Genomic DNA, 18,623 nt, shown 5'->3' with positions numbered 1-18,623 from the left:
CTCAAAGTCGTCCTTCCCACCAATTTGCTGGTTCCCTGAAGCAGCACTGAAACCTCGTCAGTGGAAGAGGGATTTAATCAGCCGGCTTCTTGTCTGTGACCTCTGCTTGATGACGTTATCGAGCAGAGGTTACAGACAATTTTGGAGGCTGCTAAAACATGGTCTCAGAAGCGTCTTCCTCCTCAGAATGCCGAACACATTTCTGAAATTCTCTTCACGTGCGCTGCTGGAGTCAGTCACAGTGCACAGAATACACATCGCAGCACGAGCTCAGTCTTCTGTACGCTTTCACTCTGCGCTGTCCATTTGAGTGCGAGGGATTTGGACAGGGGTTATGAGCATGCAAGTCAAACATGGTATTTGCATAGACTCTTCTAGCAGATACACTAGAGATGATAAGAGATCAATGGATGCAGTGAAGGGAGCAGGATTTAAGATGAGGCGTTACTGTCGTCTGTAGGACCCTTTCGTCTGAAGGTATTCAGCTGAAAGGTGTGAAGGTCGAGGTAGATAAAATTGCTTGTTTATAAAGAGCCGGATAAGCAGCTAACGTGGCTGTGTGGTGACAGTAGTCACCTCTTAATGCTCATCTGTCGATCAGTTTATGGCTTTAAATAGGACCATATGGATTTGTTTTGTTTCATAGTGGTGCTTCAGACACGTCTTTCTCTGTCCAGTCATCGATCCGCAAACAATCAGTTTTCATCTTCAGCTTTTTATTTAACGAGCCATGAGGTCACTTCACTAATCAGACCAGAGAGGAAATGAAATCAATAAATAAAATAAATAAATAAAAAAATCAACGAAATTCTGAGGAAATTCTTTTCTAACTTGATGAGCTGAATTATGTATTCGTTTACATAAATCCATGCGATTGGCCACAGCAGAGTATCTGCTACAGAAGCTTGATGGCTTTTCGCGTGATGTTCAGTTCTCTTCGAGTATTTTTTCACGCTCCTGTTTTTGATCCACTGAAATGTGGATCAGTGGACCACCCCCGATTCAGTACAAAAGCACGTGTCGCGACATTTTAGACCTACACGTGCACGCAACAATTTTTGTAGTGTTGGAGAGTCTTCTCTCCTAAAGGAGCATATCCTTGGGTGTTCCTCACAAGCTTGAGTTTATGCTTTTAAAAGTCATTCAGTTCACTGTTGACTCCATCCGCAAGTGGCTGTGTGCGTCACGGCCAGAAGTGGCTCACTTTTTTACACCGATTTTCTTACCATTCCTCAGTCTTCTGAGGTGTTCAACACAACTGGTCTGGAGAACTACTACAGCAGTGAGAGAGGAGGCCCTAGCTTACATTTAGCTAGTTTGGAGTGGTTCTACACTCTTATGGCTTAAAAGAAGGAAAATTTTTGCCAGACTGACTCTGGATAATGTCTGGACAGTGGGTTATTTTCAGAGTTAGCTTTAATCTACAGTCTTGAGGATGTAGCACCAACCAACTTTGCAGCAAGGAGAGTTCAAGGCAATTGTATTCGGTGTATAGAATCTATACTATGGGCTTAATGTTGCGGCGCGTAATACACAAAAGACTCCTCTATGAATAGCGTAGAGTTCGAGTCGTTCAGGTGTAGCTGTAGTTTCTGGAATATCTCAGTAAAAGCCAGACTCTCAGTAAAGGCCAGTCATAATAGTGAATACAGTCTTACGTAAGCACTTAGAACAGTTGGCTTACGCCAAGGTCGTCGATCGAAAATGTATATCTTGTTTTCTTTGGAACCATCTTTACTGAGGACCTCAACCAGCAGCACAGTACAGTGGTTATCAGATATGTCAGCTTGTTCCTCTACATACAGTATCTCACAAAAGTGAGTACACCCCTCACATTTTTATATTTGATTGTCTTTTCATGTGACAACACTGAAGAAGTGACACGTTGCTACAATGTAAAGTAGTGAGTGTACAGCTTGTGTAACAGTGTAAATTTGCCATCCCCTCAAAATAACTCAACACACAGCCATAAATGTCTAAACCGCTGGCAACAAAAGTGAGTACACCCCTAAGTGAAAATGTCCAAATTGGGCCCGATTAGCCATTTTCCCTCCCCGGTGTCATGTGACTTGTTAGTGTTACAAGGTCTCAGGTGTGAATGGGAAGCCGGTGCGTTAAATTTGGTGTCATCGCTCTCACGTGTGTGTGTACATACACATGTATACATACACACACACTCACACTCACACTCACACACACACACACACACACACGTATACATATATATATATATATATATATATATATATATATATATATATATATATATATATATATATATATATATATATTTTTGTGTGTGTGTATAGATAGATAGATATTTTATAAAAGCAAAGGGTCGTTTCATTATTTCTGAAGGCATCTTTCCGCTACAGCGTTTGTTTTTCATGTTCCATAAGACTTTTGCACAGTACTGTATGTATATAGGAGATCCTGATACAAAGCAGAATTCATTGCTGCCTCAGTAATTGCATGTTGTCCCAGTCCAGAGGCAGCAAATTAGTCTCACATTAATATATCTCCTCCACTATGCGGTTGGAATGAGGTTTTAGTGTTAGAAAGCTTTGTACATTTATCAGAATGTTCCACATGCTCCTTATCAGATTAGAGATGGACAGCTATATTTATTTTCTCTAATGGTCACCCAGTCCATCAGGAATTCATTGACTGGCACGAATGTGGAGTGGGGGAGTGCTTAACGTTACTGGGTGTGAGTAAACACTCTGTCAACAGGGAATCAAATCAGTTGCTGAAACATGGCGGGAGTCGGTTGAGAAAAATCACTCAAGAAAATGAGTTTGACACACAGAGATCGCCGATACAGAAATTCAACCGTATTAGAAAACTTTTTTTAATTGACTAATTCTGCCAAGGCCCATGCTTAATGTGTTTAAAACGGACCTTTTCCCTTTTGTTAGCATCTCTGATTGAAAGGCGCAATTTATCAAACGCGCTCAACCTCCACGATGGTGGAGTACTGCGGGAGAGATTGGTAAAATGCTGTGACAGGAGGTAAAAAAGGCCTGGAAGCTTCACTGCTTCCCACATTGTTCTGTCTGCTCAGTTTCATATTTCATGGCTGCGATGGCAGACAGATACAGCATGAACACGTAGCTTGTCAGATGCATCAGGTTGCTACTGACCCACATCGCAACTGCTGTGAATTCCAGCAGACACTTCATGTTCCCTGTGACTGCAGTCCATATTCAGCGCTTTTCAACATGGTTTGTTGAGCCCGGTGTATTCTAGCATGCACGTAGCCATATGGACGAGCGCTGCCTGGATGCTGAACTAGTGCTGTGATCAAAATTCTTCAAACGAGATTCTTAAACTGACTCCGATTGTGTGTTTGTGTTGTAGCTGGATGCCGAGTTGACTACACGCCACGAGCTGCAGGTGGAGTTTAAGAAGATGGAGGGCGATTACGAACACAAAGTCCGAGAGCTCAGTGACGAAAAAGAAGCTCTTGGAAATGAGAAAGTGGACAAAGAGAACGAGAATCAAGGGCTGCGTGGAGAAATCGGCCAACTCAAAGATCAGGTACTAAATCACGTCAAATTCACGTCTCGCGTGGAGCCTTGTGGAATTAACAGGCCGCTGTATTCAACCGGTTTAACTGTACGCTGAACCACACATCCATCAACTACAGCATGCTGATATTCTGTCAGCGGGTTTGATTCTAGTTTTCATGTTCTTATTAATAATCAAGGCTCAATTCATAATTCAAGCTCAATCCATCCAATAGTCAATGCTTCATTTCTGAACATCAAAATGTCAATATTCTAACATAGTCTGAAATAAACCAGAATAATGAGCCGTTCTTTAAAGTCATTCAAGACCGAGTCAGCGCTTTGATCCGAAGTAAAAACACAAGCTAATCCGCAGACATGAAAGCAGCTTTGTTCAGGTACCAGAAAATTGACCCTTTCTAGGTCCAGACAGCTGACGGCACACACCGAGCACACAAAAGCCTTAGGCACCATATGAAAAAGTTGTTGTTTTTTTTTTTTTAAATATACATTTTGACTTGCAGTACTCTTTTACGCACAGCTCATTAGTGTTTCAATAGGGACAAAGATCCATCGATTCAAATGTATTTGTTTATTAACAGTAGATATGATCAGAAGGAGGCTTTAGATTTAGATGGCTAATGGGCAAGTCAGAGGTAACGGTGGCAAAGAAAGACTCCCTTAGACGACATAGGAACAAAGCTTGAGAGAAGCCCGTCCTCTTCTGGGTGACACCAGATAGTGAATCTATAACTCATCACTTTTTCCAGAGTTGTATACTCTAAAGTCAAGCAGTAGTGTGCTGAAACGATGTTTAGTATGAGTATCGTAGGCGTCATGCTTCCTGCAGAAGTTCTTGGGTAAGGATCTCCAGTATACAGCTCCGATCACAACACCGAGGCTAGGCTGAGACTGGTGTGGAAGTCCCAACTCTTTAGGGTTTTCATGTAGGACCATCCGCAACGGCAGGCGACGAATCAAAAATGCGCAAACTACAAGCAGATGTAGAGCATCAGGATGAATCAGGCAAGTCCCGTGGGCTGAGAAGAGCCATAGCAGTGGAAGTGTGTCGAGATCAGGATTTCCAAACCTCATCATTTTAATTGATTTGTTCATCAGTTGTTTAACTGTTTAATCTACTTCAATTCAGAAGTCCTTTTTTGTTATTTTGTAAACAATACAACATATTCGGTAGTATAAAACATTTCTGATAAACATCATCAAGCCAGTCTAGGACTTTACCCGCAGAGACAGAAGAACTGTTTTGAACAAGTCTGACTGGCTGATTTGTTTCGGAAACTGTACGACAGCGTACCTGTAATGAGTTTGTATTTATTGTACTTTTATGCGGATTTAATTGCAAAGGCAAATTCTGATTTGATTGAATGTTTTTGTTGTTCTGTTCTATGGTTTATTGCTTAATATAGTAATTATTTCATTATTTTTTTTTGAACGCATCTTTTCAAAATTTCATTAAATGTCTGTAAGACTACTTTATATGCATGTTTTTTTTTTTTTTTATATTAGACTAATAATGATAATTATATCCATATTTTCTTTGTGGTGAAAAGAAGTGTTTAATAATGGCAGCGATTAGACCAACAAAAGTTATATAGAAATTGAATTACAAGGATGCAACAATGAGCATTTTCTTTATAATTATTTTTTTTTTTTTAAAGCATGTACTTAGATAGTTTCCAGGCCTGGAAGTTTGGATGAGATCAGGACTATAGCGACTATAGTTTCAGCTCCGGAGCTGAACCATGGCAACGCTGACTAAAATAGGCCGTAGCAGTAGGGATCTCAGAAGTGCTGTTTCAGAGGCAGTGCAGGCTTTATAAAAATTTTTTTTTAAATGTCTGGTACAGTAATGGGACTTGTGCGTATTGATTTTTAATTCTTAAAGAAGACAGGGTGCCGCTTAGGAAAGGGCATGCACGGGATTGATTTATTGCCTTAAAAACACTGGACTTGTATGTGAGAAGAATATATGAAGCACTTTTGTGATTTAGGTTATGAGTGAAAATAACTGAAAGCGGAATGGAAGGGAAAAGAGAACAAGTGCCCTAGTAATTGATGAGCAGAATTCCTGTGACATATACGAAGATCCTCTTCTGCAACCTAGGAACGTTTTATTTTTATTTATTTATTTTTTTATTTTTTTAGGAACATTAGGTGTCTTTCTAACGGAGTCCGATAACCGAGTGCTAGAAAAACCGAGATCTGTGAAATAAAAGTGGGCAGAGAAAAAGAGAACCTAAGCTATGTTTTTATAGCTGTAGTAGTATGAATAGCAATTTATGTTTTGAGATGCTTCGATCTTTTTCACCAAAATTCCCGCAAAACTTGTGGAAGTGTATTTTGTGCATGCTTTTATCAGTATGTTTGTGTAAAGAGAGTAATAAGTGTGAAGTGTGAAATTGAAACAGCTCAGGTTCAGGTTCAACCTCCTCCTTGTTTGCCGTGTTGCTAGAATGATGTTAGTCACCCTGTTTGTATAGCGTTTGTCAAATTCTGCCTGGTCCAGCTCAGTTAGATTTTTTCAGTATAGTGCTTTTAGCATCATACATTGTCACAAAGCTTTAAATGCATCAAGATGGAGATTTATTGCTCAGTCCCTCCAGGATTTCACGATTTTGTGATCGCACAAATTAACGCAAAATCAAGCAGACCCTTGCAGAGTTGGCGCTTTTTCAGAATCACCGCGTGATTTTCTGCGGATTTGCGATGTCACCACAACGAGCATTGAGCCAAAGCCCTCTTTGATTCATGTGTGTCGAACAAGAGTACAGCGAAAAGGTCTATTTACCAACGAACAGTGCCGCGAAAGACAGTTTTGTGCAATTGCAGTCGGTTTTCCACAAACAACTGCACAAAAAACTCCCCATCATTTAAAAAAAAGAAAAGCATTTCACGATCACAAACAACTCCTGTGAGTAACCCCAACCCCGTTCGGACTGATCGTTCAGTATGGGCGTCACAGTCTTTACGATTAAAGCGGCAGTTCTTGGGTACAAGATACGGGTGAGATTATCGAGTAAAGAAAGGGTAAGGCCTGGCTGTGGACTGATGTTTGGGAAGTGCACAATATAAGGGTATCCGTGTGAAACCATCCAGAGCAGCAGTGAGTGAGTCACCAGTGTAGAAAGCTCCGACGAGAAGAACGAGCAGGATGAATCGGGCAGACCTGGAGGGTGAGAGGAGCCACAACAGTAGAAGTGTGTCAGGATGAAGGTGTTGATTAATCTTCTTTAATAGCAAGCTCTGTCAGTAGTGCCAGTAGTACTTTAAATCACAGGTTTATATTTCCGGAGATCTGAAACGTTTTCGCTTCAGTAGTAACGGGTCATTCATGGGGAACACATGGCAGATGCTCAGCCTAATCTAAGCCTAATAATAAAAAGATTCAAAAGTCTTGTTATTTAACAAAGAAAACTGCGCAAATGTTGATATGGTGACGGTTTCTCTAAGGAGTCTCCAGTGTAGCAATAGGTTTTCTGCCATGGGACAGGATTTAGTGCTCTGTTGGTAACATGGCGAGAGCAATAGAGAGAGGATGATGAGGGAGCGACTGTTTATATCTGCCGTAACGTAAGTGATGATATGAACAAAGTTGTTTTGTGGATGTTCCACACCATGAAACTATACACAAACTAAAAAGCCTAGACATCTCGTTCATTAATAAATCAAAACGTTGTAATAGTTGGCATATTGCTCTAGGGCAGTGGTTCTCAACACAGAGATCGGAAGGAAAGCGCAAATTGTTTTCAAGAAAAACACAGACAGGGCGTCATTTGGGGACTTGGTGTCTTTTATTGCTTTTCAAATAGAATGTGCATAAATGAAAAACCCCGCATTTCCTCTGACTCTGTATTTTCTTTTTGCTGGGGAGAGGCGGAGCTTAGACTGCCTTTTATCTAGCTGTCAGTGCAGACCTGTGTTGCCAACTGAGTGACTTTTCAGACCCCTTTAGTGACTTTTTTTTTTTTCTTTTTCGGAAGAAAAAAAAAAAAAAACGCCTAGTGACAAATCTAGCAACTTTCCAAATGTCACCAGTACTGTCCTGCAAGCGCGAGGTCTTGTTTTCCCGCCGCACCCGCACCTCTCTCTGCGTCTGCTCTGTTCAGTGAGTGTCTGAGAGCCGGAGATTTAACAATGTCACGGATAAGGAGACGCGCCGTTCGTCCCAATTTACATCATTCGTGTGCGAATATTTTATAGACCTAGACATATTTTATAGACCACAAGACGGATGTAATGCAACATGTTTTACATGTAAACTAGTCCACGTTATTACAGACCAGTCCCCTTGTTCAAAGTCGTTATAGTGTTCAGAAACATTTTATATCATTCATGTGCCATACCTGTCCGTTTATATAGTTTTATGAAAAGTAATTTTAAAAAAAAATACAAAAACACAAAAGAAAAAAAATCTAGATTATAGTTTAGGTTATATATAGGTAGTTTTTATATAGAATATAGATAATCATTATACCTGGTCTCCAATGGGGGTGTGTAGGGGGGTGCCACATGGTAAGGGGGGGCTAAGTTACAAAAGGTTGAGATCCTCTGCTCTAGTGTAAGAGGATTAAAACACTTCAGGATGTGCTGTTTTTGGAAAGTTATCAATTTCGGTGTAGTAGCAGTAACTCTGCTTTGCATCAGGCGATATCATATCACTCTGTTGTTGATGATTTTCCTTTAACAGTATGCCCTCAAATGTTTTATTCCTTACTGCTTTTACACTGTAATGATGATTCCTGCAGCGTAGTGAAAATGCAGACCAGGAACTAATCCATGAACTGCATAGTTTTTTTTTTTTTTTTTAACTCTGGAGCTGTGTTTCCAAACTTTTTATGTCCTCAAGGAGATCTGACATCTCCATGGAAACATGCCTGTTGACAGGGGGAACCCAGACAGTACACTCAAAGCAGTGAATGATTGTGCTTAAAGGAATAATTATACTTGATGGGGCTTGGAGAAAAGCAGGAGTCAGCAAAAGTAAAGAAGTTGGAGCGGATGAGAGGAGAAAGGCGGAGGAGGAGACGCATATAGACAAAATACAGAAGGATGTGAAAGAGCCAGACAGAGCGAGTGAGAAACTTGCTGAGCTAAACACAGCCTGTCACCTCAACCAGCTTTTAATGTGGAACAGATAAACAACTGTCAGAAACGTTGTCATTGTCACATCACACACCAGCGCACACACACCGACACACACTCTTTGTGAGCAATTTCGGGTTTTGCAGCATCAGTGGAATCGTTGCACTTGAAATCCTGACACACCCCAGCTAATCAGAGCGGGAAACGTCTGACTCTGTCTTGCACTTCTCCTTCTTTTCCATCGGGTTTCCTCTTTCCCCGATGTGAAATTAGCAGACTGGTCATTTTTAATGAGCTGTGTCGGGTTCTGGATAATTAAATGATCCTTTTAATTAGACATGGATTTATACCCTGCTCATCTCTCTTCAATTTCAGCTATGACCTTTCTACATCTGCTGCCTCTCCTTTTCTCCCTCTATCCCTGTCTAACCTCATTATTTGTCCCAGGGGCTTGAGTAAACTCTGCTTCTTTGAGAGAACTTCGCCTGACAACCGTGTACGACTGTGCAATCCATATCACTTAGTAATTTGCGTCAACTCCGTTTTGACCTCGAACTATATTTGGAACTATGTGGAACTTCGAAGAATGTGCGCTAATTTATTTATTTATTTTGTCTATGCCTCCGGCTATGGCGTTACAGTTAGATCTGAAATAGGAGTGGGAGGATCGGTGGCAAAGGACTGGCTAACTATGTAAAGACTGTTTAGTTACTGAAGTATATTGAAGTTCAATATTGATCTCAGGTTTGTAGTTTGCTAAAGCCAAGGTTGTTTTACATTCTAAGCCGAGCTACACATTCACCAGTACACTGCATATTTATAAAGCTTTGAGTTATAATGAATGCTCCTTAGTCACTTTAATTGCATATCTCTTGGGAATATTAAATACATCAGTGGGGTGCTTGTGATTTAATGCTACGGAGTCAATAGGAAAAAACAAGTGACCTTTACCTGAGCGCTGATATCACAGCCGCATTTGTTTGATTAATTCGAGGAAGGTGAAAACAAGCCTAAATGTAGTTAATTGTGCAAACCTAATGAGAAGGCTCATCAGTATCTGTTTCTATTTCTCTCTCTCTCTCTCTCTCTCTCAGGTTCAAAAACTGTCTAAGGATCTTGAGGAAGCCAAGACGATAATCATCAATGCACCCAAGACACCAGCTGGCCGTCCTGACCCATCAGCGCCAGCCTCGTTGACCCACCCACCTCTACCTGGCCAAGCAGGCATGCCACCACCACCTCCACCTCTGCCTGGCCAGGCAAGCATGCCCCCTCCACCACCACCTCTGCCTGGCCAAGCAAGCATGCCCCCTCCACCACCACCTCTACCTGGCCAAGCAAGCATGCCCCCTCCACCACCTCCCCCTCCCTTGCCGGGCATGCCAGGACCCCCACCACCTCCACCTCTACCTGGTCAGGCAGGTGCGATGCCCCCTCCACCACCTCCGCTACCCGGTGCTCCTGGTATGCCCCCTCCTCCGCCTCCACCTCCAGGACTGCCAGGAATGCCACCCCCTCCTCCAATGCCTGGGATGCCTCCTCCACCTCCAGGAGGGTTTGGAACTTGGGCTGCTCCAGTACCACAACTACCATTTGGCCTGCAGCCCAAGAAAGAGTACAAACCAGAGGTGCAGCTTAAGAGAGCCAACTGGAGTAAGGTGAGTTTGAGGGGTGGGGTTGTTTTTAGTGGATGGGGTTACTGCAGTCCAGTGTCAGAGCTCTGATACACTCAGCTGGCTGATTTTGCAGCATGATTCACATTGATAGCACTGATCAGTCCTTGTCAGTGCTGATTGAGTATGCTGAATCTCTGAATGGCTGTTCAGCCTAGCAAAACTGTGTAGGAAATTAAAGCAGAAAGAAGAACACTTTAGAGCAAGGGTTGTCAAAGTTTCAACTGTAAAATAGATTCCACTGATTCTCTCAGTACAGATTTATTCCATGAATGTAACCCCCCCCCCCCCCCCCCCCCCCTAAAAGATGCATTAATTCACAAATGCAATTACAAAACACAATAATTAAACGTTGTTTTAAAAATAATAAACATGTTTTAAAAGCAGCAGGGAGTCGTGTTGGAAGATTGTAATGTAGGCTTAATGTTCTTAATGTAGAATTAAGATGCATCACGATATATAAATAATTGTTTAATTGGATTACTCTCAAAAAGTGGAATGTAAATGTAACACCCCTGGAGAATCTGATCGCAAAATTGTACGCCATTAAAGACTTCTACCAAATGCCATAAATGTAATGTATTCTGATACGGATGATTCGCACACTACAGGAGCATCTCAAAAAATTAGAATATCGTGGAAAAGTTCTTTTTTTTCTTCTTCGTAATTTAATTCAATAAGTAGAACTTTTCATATATTCTAGATTCATTACGCACCTTATTTTGTTTTTAATCTTGATTACAGCTTACAGCTCATGGAAATCAAAAATCCAGTGTCTCAAAATATTAGAATAAAGCAGTGCAGTATTATAAAATTGAGAACAAAAGCTTTTTTTGTTTATGTGATGCTGGATCTTTTCCCCGTTTAATTCATACAGAGAAATGAAATCAACCCTACTTCCTATTGACGGTTTATTTCTTATATTTAAACAAATAGAGCTTCATGATGACGCAGTATACAGTACGTCCCTTGACGCTGTAACTGTGGTGCATGCTACTCAGAATCCCACTGTCTGCTGCACCTAGTGAGGGGAAGTAAAGGTGCTAACCAACCTTGAATGATATCCTTTACATATGATACGAGGAGAAAACATCACCGCTCATAGCCCGAATATTTGCCAACAGTGACTTTATTTCAAGGTCACAAACACAACGGGGTGTTGCAAACGCAATGCGTTAAGTAACTTGAGAAAATGAGGACTATGGTGGTACAGATGCATGGTACAGTCTCCTTCCTGGATATTCATGTACTCCTTATCCTGTGTTAACCTTAGCGAGCGAGTTAGAGACGACCATTCGTTTTCTGTGGAGCTGTGATCTCAGCCACAGCAGCAAGCGATTTTCTCAATTCTGTGCAAATTGGTTATAACACACTCAGTACGTTTACATGGACAACAATAATCTGATATTAACCTGATTAAGACGATACTCTGGTTATTAAACTAGCATGTAACAGCGATTATTGATGACCTTAATCCGACTAAAGTCATACTCGAAGTGTAAACAAATGGAATTAAGACGTGTGGAGTATTCCTGTTTTAGTCACATTATGGAAGTGCGTTACAGACATGTACACACCTTAATCACACTATTAACATCGTGTGAGAGTTTTCACCGCATTGTGCGACAGGACACGTACACACACGGCAGCGCTCAACCGTTTAACGGCAAACAAGAGAACACGGCTGCGTCCCAAACCTATACGTGTATATCAGCTACTATATAGTTGGTAAATATGTGGTTTCAGACGCAACACACGGCTTCAAGCAGTCGTCTGTCAGCACGTACAGCATGACAAATGATTACCTGCACTTGAAGCTTTCGTAAAATTAAAAATAAAAACACCCAGAACTGTATACGGGACCATAACGAAGACCAACTGTATGTCGATACGTGAAATTCTGGAGGGACGTCGGACGGCGTGGCGTGGGGACGTAATGACGTGTGCCGTTAATCCATCTATGTTCTATAACACGTAAAACAGGAACATGAAAGGAATATCCTAAAAACATCTCAACACCTTAATCACAATACTGTCTTATTCAGAATAAGGTCAATAATTAGATTACTGCTGTCCATGTAAACACAGTCAGTGTAGCAAGAAATCCAAATCTCAAATGATCCCTTGGACCAATCCAATGGTCGTATAGTTTAACGTTCTTTACTTCTCCCTTCACAACTGTATTTTATACCTATACGCAGTTAGTTCCCATTGACGCGCAAGAATAGAAGAAAAACGACATAGTTAACTGCCAATCTTCCAGCTAGGCGAATATGAAGCCTGGTGGGTAAATTGTCCAGCAAACCAGTTTTCACACCGATTAGTGTTTTTATTTGAATTTGTGTTGAACTAATTAGCTTTACAATGTTTATTTTTTGCCTGCCGCTGTTTTCCATCACAAGTTTATTTGTCTTACTCGTGTGAACGCATGGCTGCCTTCCATTAAGTGTGTATAATGCACTTAATGAGCTAACTAGCTGACTGTACATTGGGTTCAGAAAGTATTCAGACTCCTGAAACACACAAGCAGTCCAGACCCTTGCCCAAGGCACTCCAGGTTGAGCTCAGGTGCATCGTATTCGCTTTCATTACCTCGAGATGCCACTAGAACTTGCCTGGAGTCCACCTGTGTTCAATTCGGTTGATTAGACCTGATTTTGAAAGTGTACTTTCAGGGCAACCAAAACATCACACTGGGCATCACACTGGAGCTTCCACTTACCTGGCAGGGTAGCTAATGTAATCTTGATTTGTCCACCTCTGCATGGAGATCTCTCTGACTTATTGGAATGAGTTGTTTTATTTTCACACAGGGGCAGAATGTACGCGTGAGCTTGCCATCAGTTCTCACATACAAAATTCCCCAGAAAACACAAGACAGCAGGAGTCCATTTCCTGTCTCTGTTCGAGCTGTTCTTTGACGTCAGCTTGGTGTGTCAGGGTCTCAGATGTGCATGTGTAGAAGCGTGTGTTTGTGTGTGTGTTACCAAAGTACAGGGAGTCTAATAGCATTTTACCTGCATATGGATTACTTGTGTGACTATTAGTTCCTCTGGTTCTTCTCCTCCCTCACTTCATTTTCTCTCGTTTCCTCACTCTCGCTCACCCGCAACAGGACTTAAAACATCAAAACGGTTCCGTCTCCTCTATTAGCCTAAAGCTACTCTTTAATGGCTGCAGTCGAGTTCATGAGTGTGTCTCTCTCACTCTCGCTTCCTCTCTCGCTTTCTTCTCGTGGTGAGAGCTCTTTGACGAATATGTCAGTGAAATTGCTTTTTAATAAGCCTGCTTCTTTTAACTGTGGCTGTGAAAGATAATTAAATTGCTGCTAGAAAGGACATCATTCTTTTGTAATTTAAATTAACTTTTTTCTCTCTCTCTCTCTCTCTCTCTCCCCCTCTTCTTTCGCTCTCTCTCATCCAGCGCTTTCCGCTATCGTACGCTCCCTAAAACACACACTCTCAAATGCTAGTGCTCACACTCGGTCATCAGCAAACAAAGTAATGAGAAATTAGGATCAGAGAAGTCTGTGCCTCCTTTCTTAACGTCTCCTTCTTTCTGTCAGTTTTTCTAATATTATACCTTTTCTTATATTACACTAGTATTATACAAATTAAATTTTTGTTCCATCCAGCTTTCTAGTCTGAAAGGTAAAAAAAAAAAAAAAAAAAAGTAAATAAATAAATAAAGCGGCGTAATGAAAAAGGAGAAATGTATTTTTTGGGACTGATTAATGGAATAGAAAGAAACGGGCGAAGAAAGAATTACTATAAGTGAATGAAAGAAAGATAGATGGAAATGATGGAGGATCAAAAAGATAGAACAGACGAGAGCGACGGGGGTGTAGCTCGTCTTCCCTCCCTGTCTGTATTGAACCATTTGCGCTGTTTTGGTCCTTTTGTGTGGTTAAAATCGGGATCAATTTTAATGAGTTTCGTTCCTCTCTCATTCCGCTGCCTCTTTTTCTTCTCCCATTTCCACCTTCCTCCATCTTTTCTCCCATTCTTTAATCCTTCTCTACTCATCTCTGGCTTCTTGTGCTTTGTTCATTCGTCTTTCTCAGACGGAGGTTGTTAGCGTGAGGCTGTGCATTATCGCTGTTGAAAAGTGGCCCGTGCAGCAGAGCGCACACTCCTCAGAGGCCTTCGGCAGCTCTGACTGTTCACCCTGCCGCCAACAGAGATTAATTGACTTAAAGCTGTGTTCATGTAGCGTGGACCACGTTTCAGGGGCGCTGTGTCTTTCTGAAAGGGGAAACTCATTCGAGCTAAAATAGCATGTCGTTGGTGATAAAGCATTCACTCGTAATAATCCATTAAGCCCCTAATTGGGAATCTCTGCAGCTGGCAGGATAGTTATTATTTCTGCAGTAAGAGAGGATTTTAGAGCAACTACAACAGCACTGATCTTGTTTGCTGTAATATTTTGTGTGTTTGTAGTAAATTGTTAACTCAGGCTCTTGTGTTTCAACAACAGCGTAATAGGACCCGAGTTTATACATGCTGCATGCTATAATGCTATTTTGAGGATCCAGTACTTTGGGTTTCATTTAAGATCTTACTAATGACAATTTGGTGGTAGTTGTAGTGTCACATATTAATTTAAGATTACCCGTCTTACTTTTATATTTCATCTTTCAAGTGTTATGAATAGATTGATTGATTGGGTGGGTGGGTGAATGGATATTTTGGGTGGGTGGAGGGAACGGATTGTTTTAGGTGTGTGGATGGATGAATGGATTTTGATGGATGGATGAATGGATTTGGGTGAATGGATGAATGGATTGTGATGGATGGATGGATGGATTATGATGGATGGATGAATGGATTTGGGTGAATGGATGAATGGATTATGATGGATGGATGAATGGATTTGGGTGAATGGATTATGATGGATGGATGAATGGATTTTGATGGATGGATGAATGGATTATGATAGATGGATGAATGGATTATGATGGATGGATGAATGGATTATGATGGATGGATAAATGGATTATGATGGATGGATGAATGGATTTGGGTGAATGGATGAATGGATTATGATGGATGGATGAATGGACTTGGGTGAATGGATTATGATGGATGGATGAATGGATTATGATGGATGGATGAATGGACTTGGGTGAATGGATGAATGGATTATGATGGATGGATGAATGGACTTGGGTGAATGGATGAATGGATTATGATGGATGGATGAATGGATTTGGGTGAATGGATTATGATGGATGGATGAATGGATTTGGGTGAATGGATGGATGGATTATGATGGATGGATGAATGGACTTGGGTGAATGGATGAATGGATTATGATGGATGGGTGGTTTTGGGTGAATGGATGGATTATGATGGATGGATGAATGGATTTGGGTGAATGGATGGTTTTGGTGAATGCATGAATGGATTATGTTGGATGTATGGATGAAGGAATGGGTTGTGAATGGATGGATGATTGGCTGATTTGGGCAGAGGGATGGATGGATGGATGGCCGGACCGGCTGGCTGGATGAATGGATGGATGCACGAACTAACTGCTTTTCTTGTGTGTTGAAGATTGCAGCTGAGGATCTTTCAGAGAGCAGCTTCTGGGTGAAATCGAAAGAGACCCGCTTTGAGAATAACGAGCTTTTCTCCAGACTCACTCTGGCGTTCTCCTCCCAGACCAAGAGTGAGTGATCCAACTTCAATGTGTTATTGAGTTCATGTTAACATTACTGGAACATGCTCACATGCTTTTCTTCTAGCCCTATGACTAGCACTATCATATTTGTTTTTTTATGTTTTTTTCTCTCCCACATGTTTTTGATCCACCTACACAGCCTCAAAAGGTAAGCTTTGTGTGTGTGTGTGTGTGTGTGTGTGTGTGTGTGTGTGTGTGTGTGTGTGTGTGTGTAAGCACTCGCTGCAGTAAGAGTAATGTTTTTCCTGCGATCCGTGGATGGATGCTGAGCAGGATGGATGGAGGTCTCCAGGGATGGATGGATGCTGAAACGAGTGAATGGTTGCAGAAAGAGATGGATGTATGCAAGAATGCTGAAATGGATGGATGTATGCACAATTTGATGGATGGATATCGAGATGCAGGGCTGCACTATTAATCACATGTGATAAAACTTAAAAGTTGGAAGTTTGCTCAAACTCTATTACACACAACACATTGTCCATATTGTGCAGCCCTGCAGAGATGTATGGAGATATGGGATGGATTCTGGGGTGGAGGGATAGATGCTGAGAGAGAGATATAGTGAGGAGGATACAGTGCCCTCAACTAATATTGACACCCTCTGTAAATAAGAGCAAAGAGGCTCTGAATTTTTTTTTTTTGATCTTTTGTTTGAAAAATTCACATAAATACTCTGCTGACATGAATATCAAACAATTGCAAACACAACATAGGTTTATTAATATATATATATATATATATATATATATGTCATTGTTAAATACATGTATGCTACAATTATTGTCACCCTTTTGGTCAATACTAAGATAACGGCTCTGAGTCTTCTCCTATAATGCCTGATGATGTTGGAGAATACACGGCAAGGGACCTGAGATCATACAGAATCTCTCCAGATCCTTCAAATGTAGGTCCACGCTGGTGGACTCTCCTCTTCAGTTCACCCCACAGGTTTTCTATGGGGTTCAGGTCAGGGGACTGGGATGGCCATGGCAGGACCTTGATTTTGTGGTCAGTGAACCATTTTTGTGTTGATTTTGATGTATGTTTTGGATCATTGTCCTGCTGGAAGATCCAACCACAGCCCATTTTAAGCTCTCTGGTAGAAAGGTTTTTATTTCATATCTGTTGATATTTGATAGAGTCCATGATGACATGTATCCTAACAAAATGTCCAGGTCCTCTGGCAGAAAAACATCTCTAAAACATTATAACATTCTAAACACCACCTCTGGTGTTTATTGCCAAAAAGCGCTATTTTGGTTTCATCTGACCATAGAACCCGATCCCATTTGACGTTTCAGTAGTGTCTGCAAACTGAAAACACTTGAGTTTGTTTTTGGATGAGAGTACAGACTTTTTTCTTGAAACCCTTCCAAACATCTTGTGGTGATGTAGGTGACTTCGGATTGTAGTTTTGGAGACTCTCTGACCCCAAGACTCAACTAACTTCTGCAGTTCTCCAGCTGTGATCCTTGGAGATTTTTTGGCCACTCGAACCGCCCACTTCCCAGTGCGTTGAGACAATATAGCCACACGTCCTCTTCCAGGTCGAGTCATAACATTTCCAGTTGACTGGAACTTCTTAATTATTGCCCTGATGGTGGAAATGGGCATTTTCAATGCTTGTGCTATTTTCTTACAGCCACTTCCCATTTTGTGAAGCTCAACAACCTTTTGCCGCACATCACAGCTATATTCCTCGGTCTTACCCATTGTTATGAATGACTAAGGGAATTTGTGCTATGTCTTACCTCATATTTATTCCCCTGTGAAACGGGAAGTAATGCTTGAACAATTTCCTGTTCCTAGTCAGCCATGTGTACTAAAGTTTAAACGTCAGTGGGAATCTACTTCAAATATATTTTTCTCATATGAATTCATAGGGGTGCCAATAATTGTTGCACACATACACATTTAACACTTTTTTTTTTTTTGGTGTTTGCAATTGTTTATATATCTATGAAAGCAGAGTATTTTGTGAATTTTTTTTAACACAAACTCAAAAGGTTAAACAATAAAGACCATTTTTCACACCTTTCTTTACTCATATTTACCGTGGGGGGCACTGTATATTCAGGAGTGGAGGGATGGAGGTTGAGATGGAGGATCTGTTCAGGAGTGGAGGGATGGATGTTGAGAAGAATGGATGAATGCTGAGAGAGGTGGATGAGTGGAAGGACAGAGAGAAAGCTGATTATGCAGTTATGGGGGGATTGTGTCCCTGGTTTTGTGTGTGTGTGTGTGTGTGCGGTGCTTATCTCTCTAGAACGGCCATCGTACTTCTTAGGACTTTATATGCAAAACCCCTTTCATACTGAATTTAATATGAGCATGACCTTTCGAGGTGTGTGTGTCTTTGTCCTCTGTGCAAGTCTACTCAGTGTCAAACTACTGCCACATATGTCCCTGTGGAACGTGCGTGTGAGACAGAGCCTTCTTCCCCTGCATACATCGTCACCTCTATCACCTCTCCTCCGTATTCTTCTTCTGTTCTCCCTCTCCCTCTCTCTCTCTCTTTGTCTCTCACCCCCCATATCCCTCTCTCCATCTGTGTATGAGTCCCTCTCTCTGTCTCTCTGCTGTCAGAATTCCATTTACTCATCTCCTCCATATTTATGTGCCTGATTCAGTATGCACTAACCTCCAACTTAAC

At 41.3% G+C, this 18,623-nt stretch overlaps 1 protein-coding gene across 2 annotated transcripts in view; it reads left to right on the top strand.

Moving 5' to 3' along the window:
* Positions 1–16,653, top strand: part of LOC108274925 (protein diaphanous homolog 1) — an 83,944-nt gene extending 67,291 nt beyond the window's left edge. The window contains exons 15-18 of one of the 2 annotated variants that reach the window (XM_017485332.3): positions 3,361–3,540; positions 9,707–10,270; positions 15,841–15,955; positions 16,107–16,653. In XM_017485332.3, the coding sequence (XP_017340821.2) occupies positions 3,361–3,540; positions 9,707–10,270; positions 15,841–15,955; positions 16,107–16,198 (951 nt within the window). In that variant the 3' untranslated portion in view covers positions 16,199–16,653. The remainder of the gene's footprint in view (positions 1–3,360; positions 3,541–9,706; positions 10,271–15,840; positions 15,956–16,106) is intronic. The other variant, XM_017485333.3, reaches the window with a different exon arrangement.
* Positions 16,654–18,623: the final 1,970 nt, after the last annotated feature.

This window comes from Ictalurus punctatus, chromosome 14, assembly GCF_001660625.3.
Source record: "Ictalurus punctatus breed USDA103 chromosome 14, Coco_2.0, whole genome shotgun sequence".
Lineage (NCBI taxonomy): Eukaryota > Metazoa > Chordata > Actinopteri > Siluriformes > Ictaluridae > Ictalurus > Ictalurus punctatus.
This window is presented reverse-complemented; position numbering and strand designations above follow the sequence as displayed.